The sequence below is a fragment of the Mobula birostris genome, chromosome 16, assembly GCF_030028105.1.
Source record: "Mobula birostris isolate sMobBir1 chromosome 16, sMobBir1.hap1, whole genome shotgun sequence".
Taxonomy (NCBI): Eukaryota; Metazoa; Chordata; class Chondrichthyes; order Myliobatiformes; family Myliobatidae; genus Mobula; species Mobula birostris.
Window position 1 is genome coordinate 78,735,367 of NC_092385.1, and position 23,830 is coordinate 78,759,196.

At 41.9% G+C, this 23,830-nt stretch overlaps 1 protein-coding gene across 3 annotated transcripts in view; it reads left to right on the forward strand.

The window, feature by feature from the left end:
- LOC140211259 (inter-alpha-trypsin inhibitor heavy chain H3-like) overlaps positions 1-23,830 on the forward strand; it is a 129,121-nt gene that overhangs the window by 52,847 nt on the left and 52,444 nt on the right. For all 3 annotated transcript variants that reach the window (XM_072280935.1, XM_072280936.1, XM_072280937.1), the window contains exons 17-18: positions 22,208-22,258; positions 23,208-23,237. In XM_072280935.1, the coding sequence (XP_072137036.1) occupies positions 22,208-22,258; positions 23,208-23,237 (81 nt within the window). The remainder of the gene's footprint in view (positions 1-22,207; positions 22,259-23,207; positions 23,238-23,830) is intronic.

The following is a 23,830-nucleotide window of genomic DNA, read 5'->3' on the forward strand; positions in this document are numbered from 1 at the left end:
GTTAATTATATCTTCTCCAAACTAAAATCCTCAATCATTTTTACTTGATTTTGTGAAAATAGTACATCTTTAATTGAGCCACTATATATTACCATCTGACTGTTAGTTCCACTCATAAATACAAGAGATTCTGCAGATACTAGAAATTCTTCCAGAGCAACAGACACAAAATGCTGGAAAAACTTGGCAGGTCACGCAGCCTCTATGCAGATGATTAAACTGTTGTTGTTTCAGGCCAAGACCTTTCATCAGGACTAGAAAGGAAAGGGGAAGTTGCCAGAATAAAAAGATTGGGAGAGGGAGATGAGGACTAGCTAGAAGGTGATAGCTGAAGCCAGGTGGGTGGGAAAAGAGAAAAGATAAAGGGCTGGAGAAGAAGTTATCTAATAGGAAAGGAGAGTGGATCATGGGAGAAAGGTGAAGAAGGAGGGGCACCATGGGTAGGTGATAGCCACATGAGAACAAGTAGCAAGAGGCCACAACAGGGAATGAAAAAAGACGGATGGGGGAGGGAAAAAAATCACTGGAAGGAGAAAATGATATTCATGCCATCAGGTTAGAGGCTACCCAGATGGAATATAAAGTGTTGCTCCTTCACCCTGACAATGGCCTCATTGTGGCAAAAGAGGAGGCCATGAACCAACATGTCAGAATGGAAATGATGATAAGAATTAAAATGGTTGGTCAATGGAAAATTCCACTGGGTGGATGGAGTGGGCAAAGTGGCCCCCAGCTTATGCTGAGTTTCACCAGTGTAGAGGAGGCTGCACTGGAAGCACTGCTCACATGAGACGACCCCAACAGATTTGCAGGTGAAGTGTTGCCACACCTGGAAGGGCTGTTTGGGACCCTGAATGGAGGTGAGGGAGGAGGCAAATGGGCAGGTGTAGTGTTTTGGTTGCTTGCCAGGAGAGAGATTAATGGGGAGGGATGATTGGATAAGGGAGTCACAGAGGGAATGATCCTTGTGCAGGGGTGGGGGGGTGGGGTGAAGAGAGGTAAAGATGTGTTTGGTGGTAGGATCTGCCATGTGTTTGAGCGGATGCTGCAGAGAATGATATGTTGAATGAGGAGGCTCATGGGCTGGTAGATGAGGACAAGAGGAACTCTAGGTTTGTTAAGATGGCAGGAAGATGGGGTGACTGTGGATGTCTGGGAAATGGAGGAGATGCAGGTGAGGACAGCATCAATGGTGGAGAAAGGGAAACTACATTTTTTGAAGAAAGAGGACATCGCTGATGTCCTGGAATGGAAAGCCTCATCCTGGGAGCAGATGTGGTGGTGGTGAAGGAACTGAGAAAAGGGAATAGCATTTTTATAGGAGACAGGATGGAAAGATGTATAGTCAAGATACCCATGGATATCGGTAGGTTTGTAAAAGATGCCAAGAGATAGTTTGTCTCCAGAGATGGAGACAGAGAGATTGAGAAAGAGAGGGAGGGGGAGGCATCAGAAATGGACCATGTGAATTTAGGGGCAGGGTGCAAGATGGAGGCAAAGTTGATAAGAGAGATGAGCTCAGCATGGGTGCATGAAGCAGCACCAATGCAGTCTTCAATGTAATGCTAGAAGAGTTGGGGAGCACTACCATGGAAGGCTTGGAGCATGAACTGTTCCACATAGCCAGCAAAAAGGCAGGCATAGCTGAGGCCCATACAGGTGACCATGGCTACCCCTTGAGTCTGGAGAAGTGGGAGGAACCGAAGAAGAATTTGTTCGGGGTGAGGTCCAGTTCTGCCAGATGGAGGAGGGTGGTGGTGGAGGGGAATTGGTTAGGTATTTTGTTGAGAAAAAAGTGGAAAACTTTAAGGCCTTCTTGATGGGGAACAGGTGTGTATAGGGACTGGACATCCATGATGAAAATGAGGCAGCCAGGGCCAGGGAACTGAAAGTTAGTGAGGAGATCAAGAGTATGTGAAGTGTCTCAGATGTAGGCGGGAAGTGACTAAACCAAGGAGGAGAGAATGGAGTCGTGGTATGCAGTCAGTCGGGAGCAGGCAGAGACAATGGACTTCCCTGGACAGTCAAGATCTTGGGTAGGAAGTAGAAACAAACGGTGGATGGGAGTTATTTCTCTCCATAGACGCTGCCTGACCTGCTGAGTTCCTTCAGCATTTTGTGTCTGTACTACAAGTACGTTGTTCATTGGAAGCGACATCATTGTTAGACAGGCGGTTAAAAAATGGTGTTTCATCAACCAGATCACTATGTTGCCGTTGTGTCAATTGTTGGTGAGGCCACAATGTGTGTTTGCAGTTTTGGTCACCCTGTTATAGGAAAGATGTGGTTAAACTGGAAAGAGTGCAGAAAAGATTTACAAGGATGTTGCCATACCTAGAGGGCCTAAGTTATAGAGAGAGGTTATTCAGGTTATTTCTTTATTCCTTTCAACAAAGGAGAATGTCAAAGGACCTTATACAAATGTTTAAGTTTATCAGAGGCTACAGCAAAATAGCACAACCTCAGGATAGAAGGACGTCTCTTTAGAACAGAGATTAGGAGGAATTTCTTTAGCTTGGGGATGGTGAATCTATGGAATTCTTTACCACAGATGGCCAAGGAGGCCAAATCATTGAGTAAATTTAAAGCGAAGGTTGTTAAGTTCTTGATTACTAAGGGTGTCAAAGATTACAGAGAAGGCAGGAGAATGGGGTTGAGAGGGATGATATATCAACCAAGATTGAATGGTGAAGCAGACTTGATGGGCTGAATGGCCTAATTCTGCTCCTACCCCTTACAGTGTTGTATGGGCAGAGAAATGACAGATGGAGTTTAATCTGGGAAAGAGTGAGGTATTGCACTTTGGGAAGTCAAATGTAAGGATGAAATACATCATAATAGCGAGACACTTCTGGTAACTGCACTGATATACAGAGTAGTCTCTCGATCCTTGTCCATAACTCCCTGACAGTGGCCACACAAGTATATTGGGTGTTAAAGGAGGCAGATGGCATGCTTCACTTCGTTAATTGAGAAACTGAATATAACAGTAAGAAAGTCCAGTTGCAGCTGTATAAAACTTTGTTTAAGCACACCTGTAGAATTGTGTGCGTTTCTGATTGCTCAGTTAAAGAAAGGACGCTGAAGATTCCGAAAGGTTACAGAAGTAGTTTGCCAAGGTGCTGCTTGGATTAGATGGTGTAGGCTGTAAGGAGACATTGGACAAACTTGGGTTGCTTCCTTTCCCCCACTGAGCACTCAAACGTGCAGCAAAGCATCAATAAAGACACAGACTTGCAGTACCCCAAAGACTACTCGTTCACCCTGTAGTTTGACATACCACAGGCTCTCTCTCTCTCCCTAATAAGGGAGAAGGGGGTGTCCCTGTTTCACAGTGAGAGGGGAGACATAACAAACAACTGGCTGATTTACCATGTTAGAAGTCTGTTGCATTGCTTTTTCCAAGCTCTGTAGCCAAAGAACTTGGGTCTCGGAGAACGCAGCCAGCAGCCAGCTGCTTTCGATCCTCCATGTACTCCCACAACACACCAGTTTCCTGAGGGAGGCACCAACCTCGAGTCTGCCCGCCTCCAGAGCCACGAAATCCCAGAACCCTGAAGGCGTGCTAGTCTTCTAGGCTGCGTCCTTGGTATATCGAATAGCAACCAGTCGTGAGGCACCAAGAGCAGGTCCCATTCCTGCAAAGAACCGAAGTCAGCATGTAACTCCAGGTCAGGGTCTTCAAAAGAACCCTGAAAGGGAAAAATAGAGATATTAAAGATGGACATGGAGCTGTTTCCGAAGATGCAAGCAAAAGAGTCACCGCTGGGCGCCGTTGTCCCCCGAAGGGAATTGTGGGTCGAAGGGCTAGTTCCTGCGCTGTACTGTTTTGTATTCTACGTTCTAGCGGGCAAAGGAGGCCAAGAAATTTTCTTAGCTTGTAGGGTTAAAGAGAATTCCAAGGCATTTTACTTCAAAAACAAGAGGATAACCAAGGAGAGATTAGGAGGGAAACTATGCTTAGAGTCAGAGGATGTGGACAAAGTACTAACTGACAAGTTTGCATCGGTATTCACCAAGGAGAAGGGAATGGTTGACAGTGTGAGCTACATGGAGCATGCTAATCTGTTAGAGCATTTTGAGATCATGGTTCTGGGTTTCTTAAAGACCATTAAGGTGGATAAATCTCAATATCCTCACTAGCAGCATGTGAGGTCCTGGAAGACTGGGGAGTAGCCAATGTTGGTGCTCTGTCCAAGAAAGGACAAAACAATAAACCAGGAAGTTATAGGCCGGTGAGCCTCACATCATGTGGTAGGGAGGCTATAGAGAAAATCTTTGGGATTGAATTTACGTGCATTTAGAAAAGTACGGCTTCATTAGGGACAATCAGCATTGAATGAGGTAGGCCATAAAGATTATTAACGAAGCTAGGGCAGTACATATTGGTTTACATGGAACAGAAAACATAGAATATTAGAACAGAGTACAGGTCCTTGTGCCAGCATTTTAACCTACTCCAAGATCAACCTAACACTTCCCTCCTACATTGCCCTCCACTTTTCTTTCATCCATATGCCTATTTAATAGTCTTTAACTGTCCTTAATGTATCTGCCTTTACCACCACCCCTGGCAGCGCGTTCCATGAGAGAATAAAACAACCTCTGACATCCCCTCTATACTTATTATGTCCTCCCATCTTAACTATTTCCATCCCGGGTGAAGGTGCCTGCTGTCCACTCTATCTGTGCATCTTATCATCTTATACACCTCTATCGAGTCACCCCTCATCCTCTTTTCCTCCAAGAAGAAAAGTCTTAGCTTACTCAACATTTCCCTATAAAGCATACTCTCTAATCCAGGCTGTATTCTGGTAAATCTCCTCTGCACCCTCTCTAAAGCTTCCGCATAATTCCTATAATGAGCTAACCAAGACTGAGCACAATACTCCAAGTATGGTCCAACCGGAGTTGTAAAGCGGTTCCAAGGCTCATTTATTGTCAAAGCGTGTACCCATATACAGCTCTGAAATCCCCCTTCTCCAGAGAGCCTCAATACAAACCACATGAAAGTCATTCAGAGAGAAACTTCCCATACGAAAACAAATGGCATCCCGATCATCAAAGCCCTCCCCCAAAACCCCTATCCTCCTGCAAAACAGAACAGGAACATCGACACCCCCCCCCCCCGAAAAGCAACCCCTCCCCACACAGAACACTGAACACTAACAAAACATCAACCCCCAAACCCCCTCCCCTCGCACAACAAAACAGAAAATGAAGCAGGCACTAACAAACACAAACCATAAGTCTGGAAAAAGTCCACAGTCCATTAACGCAATAATCCAATCCGTAAATGCAGAACCACGATGCCGTCTTCCAATATCACTGACATTCATCAAAAGAGTGGGACAGAGGGTCGCCACACAAGGCAGAGGCCTACCCGCCTGTCACAGTGAGCCACACAGCGCTAGGCCGCTCACAGTTCCCTTCTCCGTAGTGATCAAAAGGGTGCCATATTACCTTACAGCTCTTGAACTCGATCCTTCAACTAATGAAGGTCAACGTACCATAGGCCTTCATAACCACCGTATTAACTGGCTTGGCAGTTTTGAGGATTCTACGGACTTGGACCCCCAGATCCCTCTGTTCTTCCACACAGCTAAGAATGCTGCCATTAATCCTGTACTCTACCTTCAACTTTGCCCTTCTAAAGTATATCTCTTCACACTTTTCCAGATTGAACTCCAGCTGCCATTTCACAGTCCAGCAGTGCCTCCTGTCAATGTCCTGTTGTCACCAGTGACAACCTTCTACACTATCCACAACTCCACCAATCTTCGTGTCATCTGCAAACTTACTAACCCACCCTTCCACTTCCTCATCAGAATCTCTTGTACTGTAAAGATCACAAAGAGTAGGGGTCCCAGAATTGGTCCCTATGGAAAACCACTAGTCACAGTCCTCCAGGCAGAATATGCTCCATCTGCTACAACCCTCTGTCTTCTGTGAGCAAGCCAATTCTAAATTTATCCAGTCATGTTTCCCTGCATTCCATGCCTCTTAACTTTCTGAATGAGCCAGCCATGTGGAATTGAACCTTGTACTTCAGTAAGGTACCTGACAAGGTACCTCATGGTAGGCTGAAGCACACAGTGTCCTGTGTTCAACACAACACAGAACAGCACAAACAGTAGCAAAAAGAACCAAACAAAGCAAGACAACAATCGCAAAACAGGCCCCGTTCTCACCCTCTCAAACACACAAACAAGCCTCAAACCGTGGGACAGGGCAAAACACATAAAATCCTGGAGGAACTCAAAAAGCCATGCAGGATCTATGAAAAAGAATAAACAGTCAACATTTTGGGGCAAGACCTTTCATCAGGATGCCTCCAGGCCTCCTGTCCTCCAGATTCCACCTTCCTGGATCTACCTCTGAAAAGCAAGGAAACAGGCCTTTTGACTCATTAAGTCCATGTATATTGTCCGCCACCTATTAAGTTAATCATACATTAATTCCACTTTTTATTTTCCTCACATTTTCATCACCTATCACACCCACGTGTTAGAGGTCATTTACAGTGGGCAATTAACCTGGGATATGGAAAGAAGGCACAGCACCCCAAAGAAACCACATGGTCACAGGGAAGAACATACCAGCTCCCCACAGATAAGAAGGTAACGGACAGGTGATATGGAGAGACAAGAGGCCTTCCTCCAGAAAGCTGATTCAATATGGCTGGGTATTACAGTTGCAGGTCCTCGTGCAATTATATGGCACAGACCACCCTCTCTACCATTCCACATCACCTCATATCACTTCATGTACATGCAGTCAGTTTATGTATATCGCAGTTACTTGCACCTTGTGTTTTATAAGATTACTTTTGTATTTATATTTATACACAATTTATATTTCTAACTCTTGATACAGCATCATTAGAAAAATGAAGGAGTAATCAATCCAGTTACACATTGTTCAATTGTAGGCTAAGCCATTCATTAACACCAACTTCCACTGTTGCAGAATAAAACAGTTGTGAACACCACTTTAGGATGAGAGAAGTTACCTTTTGGGTTAGAGTCATTGAGTCTTATTTTATTTAGAGATCTATCACCAATAGGCCCTCTCAGCTCTTTGAACCGCACTGCTCCAGCAACCCCCGACCACCCTTCCAGTTTAAGCCTAACGTAACCACGGGACAACTTACAATGACCAATTAACCTACCTGGTACATCGCTGGACTGTGGGAGGAAATCAGAGCACTCGGGGAAAACCTATGCATTCCAAGGGGAGGATTACAGAGATTCGATTCAGAGGATGCCGGGATTGAGCTGAGAGCTCCGACACCCTGAGCTTTAATAGTGTCACGTTAACCTCTAGGCTACCAGTGCCCAACAAGAAACACTAACCTTATTCATCCAGATTAGGTGCTTATCCTTCAAGATGCCTATTTAAGTGCCCGTCAAAATTCTCCTTAAATATATTTGACTTCACCACCTTCTCTGGCAATGAGATGCAGATATCAATCACTCTTTATATAAAATACATTTCTCCCTCAAGTCCCATTTACAACTCCTCATCTGAAGCCCCTTCCCTCTTGCTTTTGCTATCTCTATCATTAGACAAAGATTCTGACTATTTAACATACCTATACCTCAGACAACCTTCTATATCTCTATCAGGTGGCTCACCAAGCTCCGTTGCTCCTGAGGAAACAGGACCAGCCCATCCAATAGCTCCCCAAAACTGAAGTTGCCCAATCCCCATGAAGCTCCTCTGCGCACTCTCCAATCTAAACACACACTTCATATAGTACAGCAGCCAGAAATATACACAATTTATCAAGTACAGTCTAATCAATGTTTACTAAGATGTTGCAAAGTAACTTCCCAATTTTTATATTTTGTGCCCTAACCGTGAAGGCAAGCCCTGCAGCTTTCTGATTTTCACAATGCATCAACTACGCTTTAGCCGTGGTAGAAATCAGCGAGTCCACCTGCCTATCAGTATTGATGCATTGTCGCATCCAGACACTGTGAGTTTGTTGTTAGTTGAGTGCTTGAATAAAGGAGGTGCTGGTTCATCACTTCATCTCTACCTTAGTGTGAACACATTCTCATTACAAATACACAAAAGACTGCAGATGATGGAAATCCAATAGGCAGCATCTATGGAAAAGAGTAAACAGTAGCCGTTTTGGGACAAGTCGTTTCATCAGGACTGGGGAAGAAAAAGATGAGAAATCAGAGTAGGAGGGTTGGGGGAGAGGGGAGAAGTGAAGTAAACAGCTGGAAGTTGATTAGTGAAAGAGATAATGGGTTGGAGAAGCAGGACTCTGAGAGGAGTGGGTCGAAGGCCATGGGAAAAAGAAAAGGGGAGGAGCATCAGAAGGAGGTAATGGGAAGGTGAGGTAAGGTGATAAGGTGAGAGAGGGAAAAGAGAATAGTGGGATGGTAAAAGAGGGGGAGGCAATTACTGGAAGTTTGAAAAATCAATGTTCAGGTTGGAGGCTACACAGACCGAAATTAAGGTGTTGCTCCTCTAATCTGAGTGTGGCCTCATCACGGCAGTAGAGAAGGCCATGGAATGACATGTTGGCATCGGAATGGGAAGTGGAACAAAAATGTGTGGCCACTGGGAGATCCCACCTTTTCTGGCCAATGGAGCACAGGTGCTCTGCGAAGCACTCTCCCAATCTACGTCGGGTGTCACCAATGTACAGGAAGCCACACCGGGAGCACTGGGCGCAGTATACGACCCCAACAGACTCACAGGTGAAGTGTCGCCTCACCTGGAAGGATTGCTCAGGGCTCTGAATGGTAGTGAGGGAGGAGGTGTACGGGCCAGTGTGGCACTTGTTCCGCTTGCAAGAGTAAGTGCCAGGAGGGAGATCAGTGGGGCGGGACGAATGGACAAGGGATCGCATAGGGAGTGATCCCTGTGGAAAGCAGAAAGTGGGATTGAGGGAAAGATGTGCCTGGTTCTCATTCTCATTACAGCTGACTTTGGAAACACTCACAGGCACAACACTGGGTAACCACTGTAATTTAGTCAGTCAAGTAATTAATTAGTTCAAAGAAGTACTCAAATTAAATTACCAATCCAAAACTGCTTATGTTTCTTCTGTAAAAGTTATGACTCTCACGCTTAGAGGGATAATAACTTTAATGATTTTACTTACTTGATTACACATTGATGCAAGTACGCTTTTTCTGCAAACATTGTAACAAACCATTTTAATTAATTTTCATTTTGTCTGTCAGCTGCTTGATTTGTTTAAATAATCAGCCATCTATTAAATTGGGACACCTTTTTATCCCAATTGCAATAGTTTCCTTGTCAAATGCAAATCACTTGTATATTCCAAGCACTTTACATTCTCTCAAAGCTACCTTAATCATTCTTGGCAAAATCCTTCTTTTTAACTGGCAAGTTTGTTAAATCTGTTATGGGCTTGATCCAATTCACATGGTATTATCTTAGTAACTAATACTAACTATAGTAACTAGTATGTAGTAACATAGTGACTAGATTAGGGTAGGACTGCTATATAAAAGTAAGAATGTAATGATAAGGCTTTGTAAGGCATTGGTTAGACTATATGTGGCATATTTCAAATCTCTTACTCACTCTTCCTTCAGTTAGTCCTGACGAAGGGTCTCGGCCTGAAACGTCGAACTGCAACTCTTCCTAGAGTTGCTGCCTGGCCTGCTGCATTCACCAGCAACCTTGATTGAATTTCCAGCATCTGCAGAATTCCTCGTGTTTGTGGAATATTATGAGCAGTTTTGTCTCCTTATCAGAGAAAGCCGGTGTTCCGTTTGGCGTCAGATGTGGGAAGTCCAGGAGACTCCCAGCCTCCCGGACGGCCACATCTGCACCAGGTGTGTCGGGCTGCAGCTCCTTAAGGACTGGGTTAGAGAAATGGACGAGCAGCTCGATGACCTTCGTCTGGTCAGGGAAAGTGAGGAGGTGATAGAGAGGAGCTATAGGCAGGTAGTCACAACAGGACACTCACAACACGCTGGAGGAACTCAGTAGGTCAGGCAGCATCTGTGGAAAAGAACAGTCAACGTTTCAGGACTGCAAAGGGAGGGGACAGGGGCCCTATAAAGAAGGTGGGGGAAGGGTGGGAAGGAGAAGGCTGGTAGGGGCCAGGCAGGGCCGGATTTAGTGGGGCCAGGCCCCTGGGCTGGAGGCCCTGATGGGCCCCTGCCAACACCATAAAATGTTGCTGTACCAAGCAAAAAAAGGCAAGAACAAGAGCAAAGGTCATACTGGTCTAAATATCAAAGCTGTGGACCAAGACATTGGTTTAGTACAATACGTAGGCTATAAACTTACAGGCCTTAAAAGGGAGGACAGAAAGTAATGCAAATTCTTAGTTTGAAGGACAGCATCTAAAGCACTCAAAAATTGACCTAGGCTTAGTTGGCTTAGTAAAGTTATGAGGGAGATGAAGTATGATGTACCCAATCTTATGTTACATAACCAGCAACAATGAATATCAATCGAGACAGGTTATATAAAAATAACCAAACATTTATTAAACACCAATAAACGATAAGGGAAAAAAAAACGAAAACTTTAACCGGCAGTTAACAGATATGCAGCCGTTCACCAACTCGCCACTGGGCTCTGGTTCTTAAAGGGGCAAATGCGAAAACAGTTCTTAAAGCGATACAGTCAGATATAGTTCTTAAAGCGATAACTTCGAAAGTCCAACAGATTTACACGTTCAATTGGGAGAGACTTCTCTGGAGAAGGATTTCTTCACAGACGCAACTTTACTGCTGGTTCTGTCCACGGGGTTCACGACGCTGAAAATAAACAGTTTAAATCGACTGACCTTAAATTCCTTTAAAGAGAGAGAGAGCACCTTTTTGCATGAACTCCTTGCTCCTTCTGGCAAGAGTTATCTCGATGCAGGTAGCTACTACTCCAACGAAGGCTCAATAAGGTTGATCCTTCATTAAACTGTCAAATGATGCTGACTCCTCTTGATCCTGTAACTTCGATAAATTCTTCACTCTCCCTTCTAATGTTGGAATTGAGTAAATCAACATATCTAGCAAAAATTTCCAGTCCAATTAATATGGGATTTTGCAACAGAACGCACAACCATTTTAAAAATGAAACTGCATCACAAAAACAAACACACAACAGAAACGGAGATACAACATGTTCTACCTGGAAATCTACAGAAATCTGTACTCCTGTAACATTAAACTGTGTTATTAAATTGGAGTCTGATTTCCTTAACCCTTGTCCTTAACGGTCACAGTGGCATGACCAAATTCACTTTTAGCTAAATTGATAGTTGTTAGCTTTTGAAAGTCTCTCAAATAGTTTCTCCACCGCCGTAATATGTGCTTTCGATGTACTATTCCCTGTAACCAAATCATCAATATAGGCATCTGTACCTTTTAATCTCTGAATCACACCATTAATCATCCTCTGAAAAGTACTTGGTGCATTCTTCATCCCGAATGGAAGAACATTATATTCATATAATCCAGATGGGGTTACAAATGCTGAAATCTCTCTACCTCTATCCGTCAATGGAACACACCAATAACCTTTTAACAAATCAATTTTTGTAAGAAATTTGGCCTGTCCAACTTTATCCACACAATCATCTACTCTAGGGATTGGATATGCATTGGTCTTTGTCACAGTATTCACCTTTCTGTAATCCGTACAAAACCTAATACTATTGTCTGGCTTAGGCACCATAACATACGGTGAACTCCAATTCGAATTAGAATGTTGAATAATATCATTCTCTAACCTATACTTAATTTCTTGTTCAGCAAGTTCACACTTTTCCCTGTTCATTCGCTACGGATGTTGTTTTATGGGTTTTGCATCTCTAACATGTACATCATGTGTAGCTACAGTGGTTCTTCTAGGGACGTCTGGAAATAAATCTCTATACTTAAAAATTAACTGTTTCATCTGCTCTCTCTGCTCTGGCTGTAAATGAGCTAATTTTTCATCAATATTTTCCAGAATTTTCGAATTTGGTAACCTGGCTGAAATAATGTTGGGTTTAAAATGAGTTTTGAATGAATCCTTCAGTAAGCTTTCATCAAAATTAGATTCATTATCGATCACAGCAGTCATATGTGTTGTCTTTCTCCGACCTGGGGTTTTTATCACATAATCCACATCATTTACCTTAGATTTAATCTCATAAGGACCATGGAATTTGGCTTGCAATGGGTTTGTTTGCACTGGGAAGAGAACCAACACCTTATCTCCAGGCTTAAATTACCTCATCCTAGCTTCATTATCATACCACGTCTTCATCTTCTCTTGAGCTAACCTTAAATTTTCCTTGGCAAATCTACAAGTTTTGTACAATCTGTCTTTAAATTTCAAAACATAATCTAGCAAACTAGTGTGTACTTCTTTATTAATCCACTGTTCCTTCAACAAAGCCAAAGGTCCTCGAACTCTATGTCCAAACACAAGTTCAAAAGGACTAAAACCTAATGATTCCTGTACTGCCTCACTTACTGCAAAAAGTAGTAAATGTATACCTTCATCCCAGTCCTTTTCATTTTCTACACAATATGTCCTAATCATAGTTATTAGTGTAGAATGAAATCTCTCCAAGGCTCCTTGTGACTCAGGATGATAGGCTGAGGAAATAATCTGTTTTGCTCTCAGTTTATAAACTATCTGCTGAAATAACCCTGACATAAAATTACTACCTTGATCTGATTGTATTTCCTTAGGCAACCCAAAATAAGTGAAGAATGTTATAAGAGCTTTTGTCACAGCTTTGGCTGTTATATTCCTAAGAGGTACTGTCTCTGGAAACCTAGACACTATGCACATAATAGTTAATAAATATTGATGCCCAGTTTTAGTTTTTGGCAAAGGACCTGCACAGTCTACAATGATTTTTGAAAACGGCTCACCAAATACTGGAATTGGTTGCAGTGGGGCCACTGGAGTAACCTGATTAGGTTTACCAACAATTTGACATGTATGACATGTTCTACAAAATGTCGCCACATCTTGTCTTAAACTAGGCCAATAAAAATGTTTAGAAACTGTGTTCATAGTTTTCTTTACACCTAAATGACCACCCAAAGGAATACTATGAGCCATAGTCAAAATTTCATTTTGGTAAATTTTAGGAACAGCAACCTGATGATTAACTTCCCATTCCTCACTAGCAGGAATTGTAGGCGATCTCCACTTTCTCATTAATACCCCCTTTTCAAAATAATACCCAACTGGTACTTTTTCAATTTCACTATCTGGAAGAGCTTGTTCTTTTAATTTAACTGTCTCAGGATCTCTACCCTGCTCTGCTATCATCTCCTTCCGAGATAAAGACAAATCATCCTGATCAAACTTACCATCAAAATCCTGATCAAATAAGGTAGGTAAGAAAGTTTCTGATACATCCTCAAAATTCGAATCTTGATTTGAACTGTCATGGGTAACAACCTCATCTTTACATCAGTCTTTTTAGCCATAGCTCTTGTTACAACACAGGAAGAATCTGTATTAGTATCCCTCTGTGGTTCCACAGAATTTGAATTGATTGTCAAATGCACTTCAGGAAAAACTTGTCCACCTGCTAAATCATTCCCTAACAAAAGACAAACATCATTCACAGATAAATTGGATTGTAGTCCTACTTTAACAACCCTTGTAACAAATTCTGACCTTAAATTTACTCTTTGTAAATGTACTGGCATAAGGGCACTCCCTACCCCTCTTATATAATTTATCTCACCAATGTCAGACTCATCACTAAACTTTAGCACACTGTCTAATATTAGTGATTGCGAAGCTCCAGTATCTCTAAGTATCCTTATCGGTACTGCATTGGATCCTTCTTTCAAGGATACAAATCCTTCTGTTATAAAAGCCTCATATCCCTTCTTAACTTGGTCAGACTCTGACACATCTTCACTAGTATTTTCTAAACCCTGTGGCTTTACAGGTTTTTCAATATGCTGCACACAAGCGTCTGGGGCCATTCTTTCTCTTTCCTTTTCAATCGGAAGCAGTTAGCCACTACATGTCCAGGTTTCTTACAATAATTACAAATAATTCCAAAATGTCTTTCCTTCACATGTCTCCCTTCATCTTTACTCTTCTCACTAACTTCAGATTTACTTTCTAGTTTACCTTGACTCTCTGTGCTAGTTTTCCTTTTAAAATTTTTACTTGGAGAAAATTTATTCTTGTGAATTAAAACATACTCATCAGCCAACTTAGCAATCTCCTGCAATGTAGCAGTGTCCCGTTCATTTAAGTATGTTCTCACTTCAGCAGGAATGCTCCTTTTAAATGCTTCTGCAAAATCAGCTCTTTTAATTTATTATACTCCCCATTCACATTTTTAGAGGAAACCCATCTCTCAAAACACACAGATTTCTCATAGGCAAATTCCACATAAGTTTTTTCCACCGATTTCTTCAAACTTCTAAGTCTTTCTCTATACGCTTCCGGAACCATCTCGTATGCTTTTAATATATTCTGCTTAACAATATCATAATCCAGTGCTTGCTCAGCATTTACAGCTGTATAAACTTGTTGTGCCTTGCCTTTAATTACACTTTGTAACATCACGCGGCCATTGGTCTTTCGGCCACTTTAAACTCAGAGCAACTGTTTCAAGATGTTGGAAATATGTGTCCACATCAGCTTCATTAAATGGAGGAGCCAAAATAATCTCACGACTAGCGGTAAACTGTTTCGTAGAACCAGAAGACTGACTCTCGAACTTTAATTTCTGCATCTCTAGCTCAAGTTTCCTCTGGTTATCAGCTTCTCTTTCTGAAAACTCCTTTTTTTCTAAGGGCTTCTCTTTCTTCAAATTCCCTTTTTTTAAGGGCTTCTCTTTCTTCAAATTCCCTTATTTTATTAGCCTCTCTTTTGGCCATTTCCACTTTAAATCTTTCAAACTTTAACTGTTCAAGATGCAACTGCATTTCCAGATTACTCATTGGAAACTTCTGTAACACCTCAGCATCAAACAATTCCAAATTAATATAATGTTCAGCAATTTTTCTTTGTATGAAAGCCTTGGTAGAATTTCCCGTAATTCCTTTAATATCCAACTTCCTAGCAATCTCCAATATCTCAGGTTTTCTCTCATTCTCTAAAAATCCCAAGTCAGGCGTCTTCAAAAGCCCGTCAATATCCATTGTTGCCGAATACAACACACACACAAATCAAACCAAAAAAAATCGGGTATTACCCTTATCTAAATCAAAATGGCAATTACCTACACTTAAACTCAAAATCGGAACATATCCCACGAGCCCCCACTATTTATGTTACGTAACCGGCAACAATGAATGTCAATCGAGACAGGTTATATAAAAATAACCAAACATTTATTAACACCGATAAATGATAAGGGAAAAAAAAACAAATGAAAACTTTAACCGGAATTTAACAGATATGCAGCTGTTCACCAACTCGCCACTTGGCTCTGGTTCTTAAAGGGGCAAATGCGAAAACAGTTCTTAAAGCGATACAGTCAGATATAGTTCTTAAAGCAATAACTTCGAAAGTCCAACAGATTTACACGTTCAATTGGGAGAGACTTCTCTGGAGAAGGATTTCTTCAGACGCAACTTTACTGCTGGTTCTGTCCACAGGATTCACCATGCCGAAAACAAACAGTTTAAATCGACTGACCTTAAATTCCTTTAAAGAGAGAGAGCACCTTTTTGCATGAACTCCTTGTTCTTTCTGGCAAGAGTTATCTCGATGCAGGTAGCTACTACTCCAATGAAGACTCAATAAGGTCAACCCTTTATTAAACTGCCAAACGATGCCGACTCTTCTCGATCCTGTAACTTCGATAAATTCTTCACTCTCCCTTCTAATGTTGGAATTGAGTAAATCAACACATCTAGCAAAAATTTGCAGTCCAATTAATATGGTATTTTGCAACAGAACGCACAACCATTTTAAAAATGAAACTGCGTCACAAAAACAAACACGCAACAGAAACGGAGATACAACATGTTCTACCTGGAAATCTACAGACTCAAAACCAACTGCACCACCTGGGTCGACCCTTATATAGTCACGGGGCACATGTCATCACGTGACCTCACATCCGCGGAAAAATCACATCAGGTGACCTCCAAAAGACCATTACAGCATTCTCACACAAAAAAACAAACAGATCTCCTTGAGCATGTAACACTTAAAACTTATTGCTGCACATACCGTAGGCCCGATTTCTCAAACAATGCCAAAGCATTTTTATCTAGGTATTTTTCTCAACCATGTGTTCTGAGAAAGTAAAATGGAAATGAGAGTCAAAAAGGCCAAGAGAGATGGCACTATGGCAAACTAGGAAACTTGGCAATACTCTAACAATCTTTCTGAAAAGTGAGATCTAGCACACACTAACCTATTACTGTGCTGTGTGGCTTGCAGAGTAAAGACCACTTATTAATTACTAGGTTTGTAAACAGTCAACTATTAGTCTATTGCCACAAAAACAGGAACAACACTGACGCACAAGCCTAGATATTTACAAAATCAGATGCTTGTTTTCAAAATTAAAGCCTAGTTCTTCTGGATTTAATCACAGCAAAGTCCTTGATCAGATCACTAAAATCCAGTTTCTGAACAAGATCACTTTCAAGTGACATCAGAGTAAGATGACTCAGCCTGTCCTGCCCCATTGTGGATCTGAGCCTATGTAGTTGCCGTTATCAGGCCTGCCAAATATGTCACTGGAGCCTCGGATAGCCAGTCCCCTCTCGACCAAACACCTCACAACCACAAAGACTCATCTCAATACGTCAGTCCAGTAGACACACTCTGACTCAAACTGTTTTTGTAGTTCTGTATCTATTCTTCCGCTGTCAGATGCCAGGGTAACGTAGATCAGAATCGTTTTCCTGTGGTGTTCGCTATTTTCACACTCAGCGGCATGTTTCCAGTCACTAAAGCCAGTTTTGAAGATGGACTGACAGTTACCATCACTGAAGATGCAGCATGCAAAACAAAACACACAGCTGGTGGGAGGGGAATATAAGAGCCATTGCCTTGATATGTGCTCACCATTTACCAGCTTGCGTTTGAAGTGAAATTTGGAGGAAAAAACATCTCTGCCGTTTGTATACTCGTTCTGAAGCTTTGATATCCACATCCTTATTCTGGCAGGACTCCGGCCCTTTCTTAGCCCAGGACGCTCAAACTGTGTCATCTAACGTTTCCTTTCCCCAGCGAGCAGGATCAGTGCTGTAAGGATCCTCAGTAGCGGTAGCGTTAACATTAATGGCGGCCCGACCTGGTTGTTCGGAGGCCTCTGTGGTTGGGAATCCCAAAGTCATGCTCTCTGCCTCTTCAACGTTAGCTGCTGACTGTGGCAAGGACGGTGGTCCTGTGCTAACGCTGGTGCTAACGCTAGCTGTTGAACAAGTCTCCATTTGTCCACCGGTCTCAGACTGTGACAAGAGCCATGGTGCTGCCGCACCATCGAGGACAGGTTTAAAAAATTCTGTCAATTCCAATGTCTTTTTTAATGCTTCTTTCTCACGGTCCTCTTTTACTTGTTTATTTTTTCTTTTCTGTGCTCCACTCCCGTTTTTTTTTTGTCCATCATGATGATAGCTACCTATTTTGGGCCCCTCTGCAGCTCGGGCTCCTGGGCTGCAGCCCAGCCTAGCCCTGCCTAAAGTCCGGCCCTGGTTCCAGGTGAAAAACCAGTAAGAGGGAAAATAAAGGGGTGAGGGAGGGGAGGCAGGAAAGGTGAAGAAGGAATAGGGGAAAGCACAATGGGTAATAGAAGGAGGTGAAACCATGAGGGAGGTGATAGGCAGCTGGGGGAGGGGCCTGAGGAGACAGATAAGTGGGTATCAGTCAGGAGAGGGAAGGGCAGGAGTCAGAGGCTAGAAACCACCTCTGTGGCTGTACTACTTGACAATAAGTACTCCTGCTTGAGTACTGTTGTGGGGGGGAGGGGGGGGAAACAGCCTACCCGGGGGAAGCGACAGTGGCTGTGCCTCTGGCACAGAGACTGGTCCTGTAGCTCAGAAGGGTAGGGAAAGGAAAAAGGCAGCAGTTTAGGGGACTCTATAGTTAGGGGGTCAGACAGGCGATTCTGTGGATGCAGGAAAGAAGCACAGATGGTAGTTTGCCTCCCAGGGGCCAGGGTCTGGGATGTTTCTGATCACGTCCACGATATGCTGAAATTGGAAGGAGAACAGCCAGGGGTCATGGTACATATTGGTACCAACGACATAGGCAGGAAAAGGGAAGAGGTCCTGAAAGCAGAGTACAGGGAGTTGGGAAGGAAGTTGAGAAGCAGGACCACAAAGGTAGTCAACTCAGGATTACTGCCTGTGCCACGTGACAGTTAGTATAGGAATAGAGTGAGGTGGAGGATTAATGCGTGGCTGAGGGATTGGAGCAGGGGGCAGGGATTCAGATTTCTGGATGACTGGGACCTCTTTTGGGCAGGAGTGGCCTGTACAAAAAGAACGGGTTGCACCTGAATCCCAGGGGAACCAATATCCTGGTGGGGATGTATGCTAAGGCTATTGGGGAGAGTTTAAACTGGGATTGTAGGGTGGTGGGAACCAAACTGAAGAGATGGAGGAAGAGGTGGTTGGCTCCCAAATTGAGAAAGCTTGGAGACAGTGCAAGAGGGAGGATAGGTGGGTGCAATGTTCCCTCTAATTTTTAGTAGTCAGTGTGCACAAAAATGTTAGGTTGTGCAGATTTTTTTCCTGTGACAAAAGTATGTGTGCACTGAATGCACACATGGCACAGTTTATGTAGGTTTACAAAATATTTGACATAAAACTGCACAGAATAACAACAAAATAACATACACATTTAAGTCACTCAGTTATTTTTTCTCCCTCCTGTCTTTGGCATTTACCCATTCTTTGTAAACTCTATCTAGACTAATAGAACTTCATCCAATTGTTAGCTTTTGATTCTCATTAACGTATCCAAATGACATTCACCTAAACGGTTTCTCAGCTTGTTTTTGAGTTGATTCATTGGGCTAAAACCTTGCTCACAGTCGGCACTAGACGCAAGAAAGGTTCCCCCAATGTCCATCAACCGTGCAAGGCCACAAAACTGTTCATTTTGAAGTACAAATGCCACCATTTGAGCAAAGTTTGAAATCAGTTCAGATTTAATTTTTTCTTGCACAGAAAATTTGAAATCTGTCTAACTGTCTAACTATTACAGTATTTTCAGCTAGAAAATCATGATATTTTAGACATAAGGCATTAACTTGTTCATCACCAGATGCGAAGTCAGCTAACAGCACACTGTTGATAAGAACTTTGATCTCCTCTGGGTTTGAACATTTTCGCTCTCGCTCATCTGCTCTCAACCATAACATGCATAGCACTCCTGTAACAGGTAATGACGGGTTCTGTTGCCTGAGCTTTTGTACATTGTCCAAATACAATTTACTTGCCAAATGACACTTCAAAAAGTCAAGTTTCCAAATATCATCCCACTTCTTTCCACTAACAAATTCTCCAGTAACTTTCGCATCACGACAATACAAACAGATAACTCCAGTTTCCGAATCATACATAAATATTTCTCGTAGCTGAATGTTCATGACCTCTTGAGCTTTCGGTGTAGCAGTTTCTACTATTTTGTTAAGCCATTCAACTTTAAACAAATTTGCAGTTCTTTTGCACTTCATGCCCTTCTCTTCTTTTGAATTCAACATCGTGAATCAATATTTTTTTCAATAAAAACTTAGTAAGCTTTCTACAAGATTTGAAACAGATCTTTGAAAACTCTACGATATGAACACTGTCCGCCAAAGAAGGCTGCCACCGTGATGCAACTGTACAAACCGGAATAGGAAAGGTGAGGTGACGTAAATTAGTGACGTGCATTATGGCATTTGAAAAACCAACTAACTAGTTAACAGAAACATTTAGCTAAAAGATTATTTTCAATAAGTATAGTTATTAATTGCTACATTATTTTAGGTAACTAACCTTTCGTGCGCATGTTAATTTCCTTTTTGCGCTGGTTGAAAAACGTGTGTGCACGCACACACGTGCACAGCTTACAGGGAACATAGGGCAGGTGATCGAGAAGGCATACGCTCAGACCGATGGCTTGAGATGTGTCTATTTTAATGCAAGAAGCATCATGAATAAAGCAGATGAGCTTACAGCGTGGATCAGTACTTGGAGCTATGCTGTGGCCATTACAGAGACTTGGATGGCTCAGGGGCAGGAATGCTTACTTCAAGTGCCAGGCTTTAGGTGTTTCAGGAAGGACAGGGATGGAGGCAAAAGAGGTGGGGGAGTGGCACTGTTGATCAGAGATAATGTCACGGCCGCAAAAAAGGAGGAAGACATGGAGGGATTGTCTACGGAGTCTCTGTGGGTGGAAGTTAGGAACAGGAAGGGGTCAATAACTCTACTGGGTGTTTTTTATAGACCACCCAATAGTTATAGGGATATCACGGAGCAGATAGGGAGACAGATTCTGGAAAGGAATAATAATAACAGGGTTGTTGTGGTGGGAGATTTTAATTTCCCAAATATTGATTGGTATCTCCCGAGAGTGAAGGGTTTAGATGGGTTGGAGTTTGTTAAGTGTATTCAAGAAGGTTTCTTGACACAATATGTAGTTAAGCCTACTAGACGAGAGGCTGCAGTTGATATGGTATTGGGAAATGAACCTGGTCAGGTGTCAGATCTCTCAGTGGGAGAGCATTTTGGAGATAGTGATCACAATTCTATCTCCTTTACCATAACATTGGAGAGGGATAGGAACAGACAAGTTAGGGAAATATTTAATTGGAGTAAGGTGAAATATGAGGCTATCAACCAGGTCATCGGCCTTCATCAATCATGGAATTGAGTTTAGGAGCTGAGAGGTAATGTTGCAGCTGTATAGGACCCTGGCCAGACACCACTCGGAGTACTGTGCTCAGTTCTGGTCGCATCACTATAGGAAGGATTTGGAAACCATAGAAAGGGTGCAGAGGAGATTTACAAGGATTTTGCCTGGATTGGGGAGCATGCCTTATGAGAATAAGTTGAGTGAACTCGGCCTTTTCTCCTTGGAGTGATAGAGGATGAGAGGTGACCTGTTAGAGGTGTATAAGATGATGAGAGGCATTGATCGTGTGGATAGTCAGAGGCTTTTTCCCAGGGCTGAAATGGCTAGCACAAGAGGGCACAGTTTTAAGGTGCTTGGAAGTAGGTACAGAGGAGATGTCAGGGGTAAATATTTTACACAGAGAGTGGTGAGTGCATGGAATGGGCTGCCGGCAGTGGTGATGGAGGCGGAAACGATAGGGTCTTTTAATAGACTCCTGGACAAGTATATGGAGGTCAGAAAAATAGAGGGCTATGTGTAACCCTAGGTAATTTCTAAGGTAAGGACATGTTTGGCACAGCTTTGTGGGCCGAAGGGCCTGTATTGTGCTGTAGGTTTTCTATGTTTCTATGTTTCTTCTAAAGAATTGCTGGCTTTGGAGAGAGTCCAGAGGAGGCTCATGGGAATGATCCTGGAATTGGAAGGGTTAAGGTATGAGGAGTGTTTGACGGCTCAGGGCCTGTACTCGGTGGAGTTGAGAAGAATGAAGGGGGGAGGGGATCTCACTGAAACCTATCAAATATCTAAAGACATAGATAGAGTGGAAGTGTAGATGATATTTCCTATTATGGGAGAACCTAGGACCGGAAGAATTTGTTCATCCAGTGGGTAGTGAGTCCCTGGAATTCTTTGCCACAGACAGCTGTAGAGGCTAAGTTATTCTGTATGTTTAAATTGGAGGGTTATAGATTCTTCATAGTAAGGATGTCTAAGGTTATAGGGAAAAAGCAGGAGAATGGGGCTGAGAGGGATAATAAATCAGCCTTGTGTGAATGGTGGAGCAGACTTGATGGGGTGAATGGCCTTATTCCGCTGCTATGTCTTTTGGTCTTATGTTCCTGAAAAAGGAAAGAGCATCACACTTAGAAAGAGAATAACTTGAACTATTTTAGTTAATTGATTTCAGACTGATGTATGTATTCTTATGTGGGATCTGTCATTACTGAATATGGATTATTCCATTGGCCTCAGATTAATGCTGTTTTTTTCTCAAACCATCAAAAACATGGAGCTAATAATTGATTCCAATATCATTCTATAGTTATACCGCTTAAATTATATAAACATTGATGAAACTCAAGAGAAACTGCAGATGTGGGAAAACCAGAACAACACAGAGAAAATACTTCAACTTTTATTACTTTCTTTCCTAATGCAGGTCTAGCCAAGAGTTCCAGGCTCACGCATCCAAGAGGATTTTACCCCGGATGTAAATATTGCAGCTAATTATAGTTAATTTTAATGGAAATCAATTGTCAATTTTCTGCGTGTTGAATGCTTTTAAGAACTTAATTATATCATAGACAAATAGTTATGTTCAGGCACTAGTTAGTTAGTGCCTGAATAAAGAAAATGCATTGTCAGAACATCAATTTTAAGGGAACTCACTAGAACGACATGAAGTGAACTGCTTTAATTGATATAAATTTAGGCAATCAGGCACTTGACTGGTTCAAATAAGCAGTTATCTGTTACACTTCCAATTCTAATAATTTTTGTTTGGATCCTATGAGTTTTGGTCATCTTTACTGCTTGATGCCCTTAAACCACAATATATCACAAAAGAGGTCCATCAAATTATTCTATTTTATTTGCAAAACACCTTATTCTATGCAGCAAATATTTATATTTAAAATGTGATTTGAAGACATGAACACACTAACACAGTCCTTCTCTACACCACCAACATGCTAGAAACATATCTCGAACAAGAACAGAAAATCAGCAAAACCAAATTGTACATTGCATAACACAGTTATAATCACATTGTGTGTTTAACTCGTATAGTAGCCATTACCTACTATTTTAAAAATATAAGCTGCTAAAAAAGTCATACATCACTATAGCCCATTGAAAATGAAATCAAAATGCATCCTGTATGCTGGAAATCCAAAATACGCACAGAAAATACTGAGAACTATTAGCAGGTTAGCCAATGTCTGTGGAAAGACAAACAATGTTAACATTTCAGGTCAAAATCATTTCATTGGAATGTGAAGCATTAAGTGAAATAAAACTCGTTACTGAATTCTGCTAATGTAATAAATATTTTAATATTACGTAATTTTTAATGTTTTATTAAGCACAATTCCAATAATATTCTCTAATCACATTGTCTTAAGCTATTCTAAAGTTTATAACTCTCTTTCCTCATACAGCTAGAGCTTTCGGTCCTGCTTTTTTTCCTGGTAAGTGTATAGTGTCATAGATGTAAATAATACAGTTAATTAGTCAAACGTATCTACATGTAAGCTAGAAGCCAGGATGGTTTGTATGCAAGGAGCGTGATTTTACAACCTGAAGTGTTTCACTTGATCGGTCAGATGCTGGTAGTCAATAGTCAGTGAATGGCCTGCTTAATGGTAGTTTTGATTAATCTGTACTTCAGTGTGAATGTATCTCCATTATAATCAGTCTAAGGAAAATCATAGACACAACATTGCATGGATATGGGTAGATATCATGGTGGGATCAGCTTAGGCGCTATTTTTTTAGTGATACACTGCAGAGTAGGCCCTGCCAGCCCTTCAAGCATTGCCACCCCAGCACCCCACGACAACCGTGATTTAACCCTAACCTATTCACAGGACAATTTACAACGTCCAATATCCATTACTTTCATACAAGTATCATGTATGTAAATAGTTCAATTAATTGGATTGATGTATATAAACTTAAAAGTGGAAGCCAGTATGGTTTTTATGTGGAAATTTCTTTTACAAGGGGGGGAAGTAATTATTCAATCAACTATTTTGTGTTTAATAATTGTAATAAATGTAGA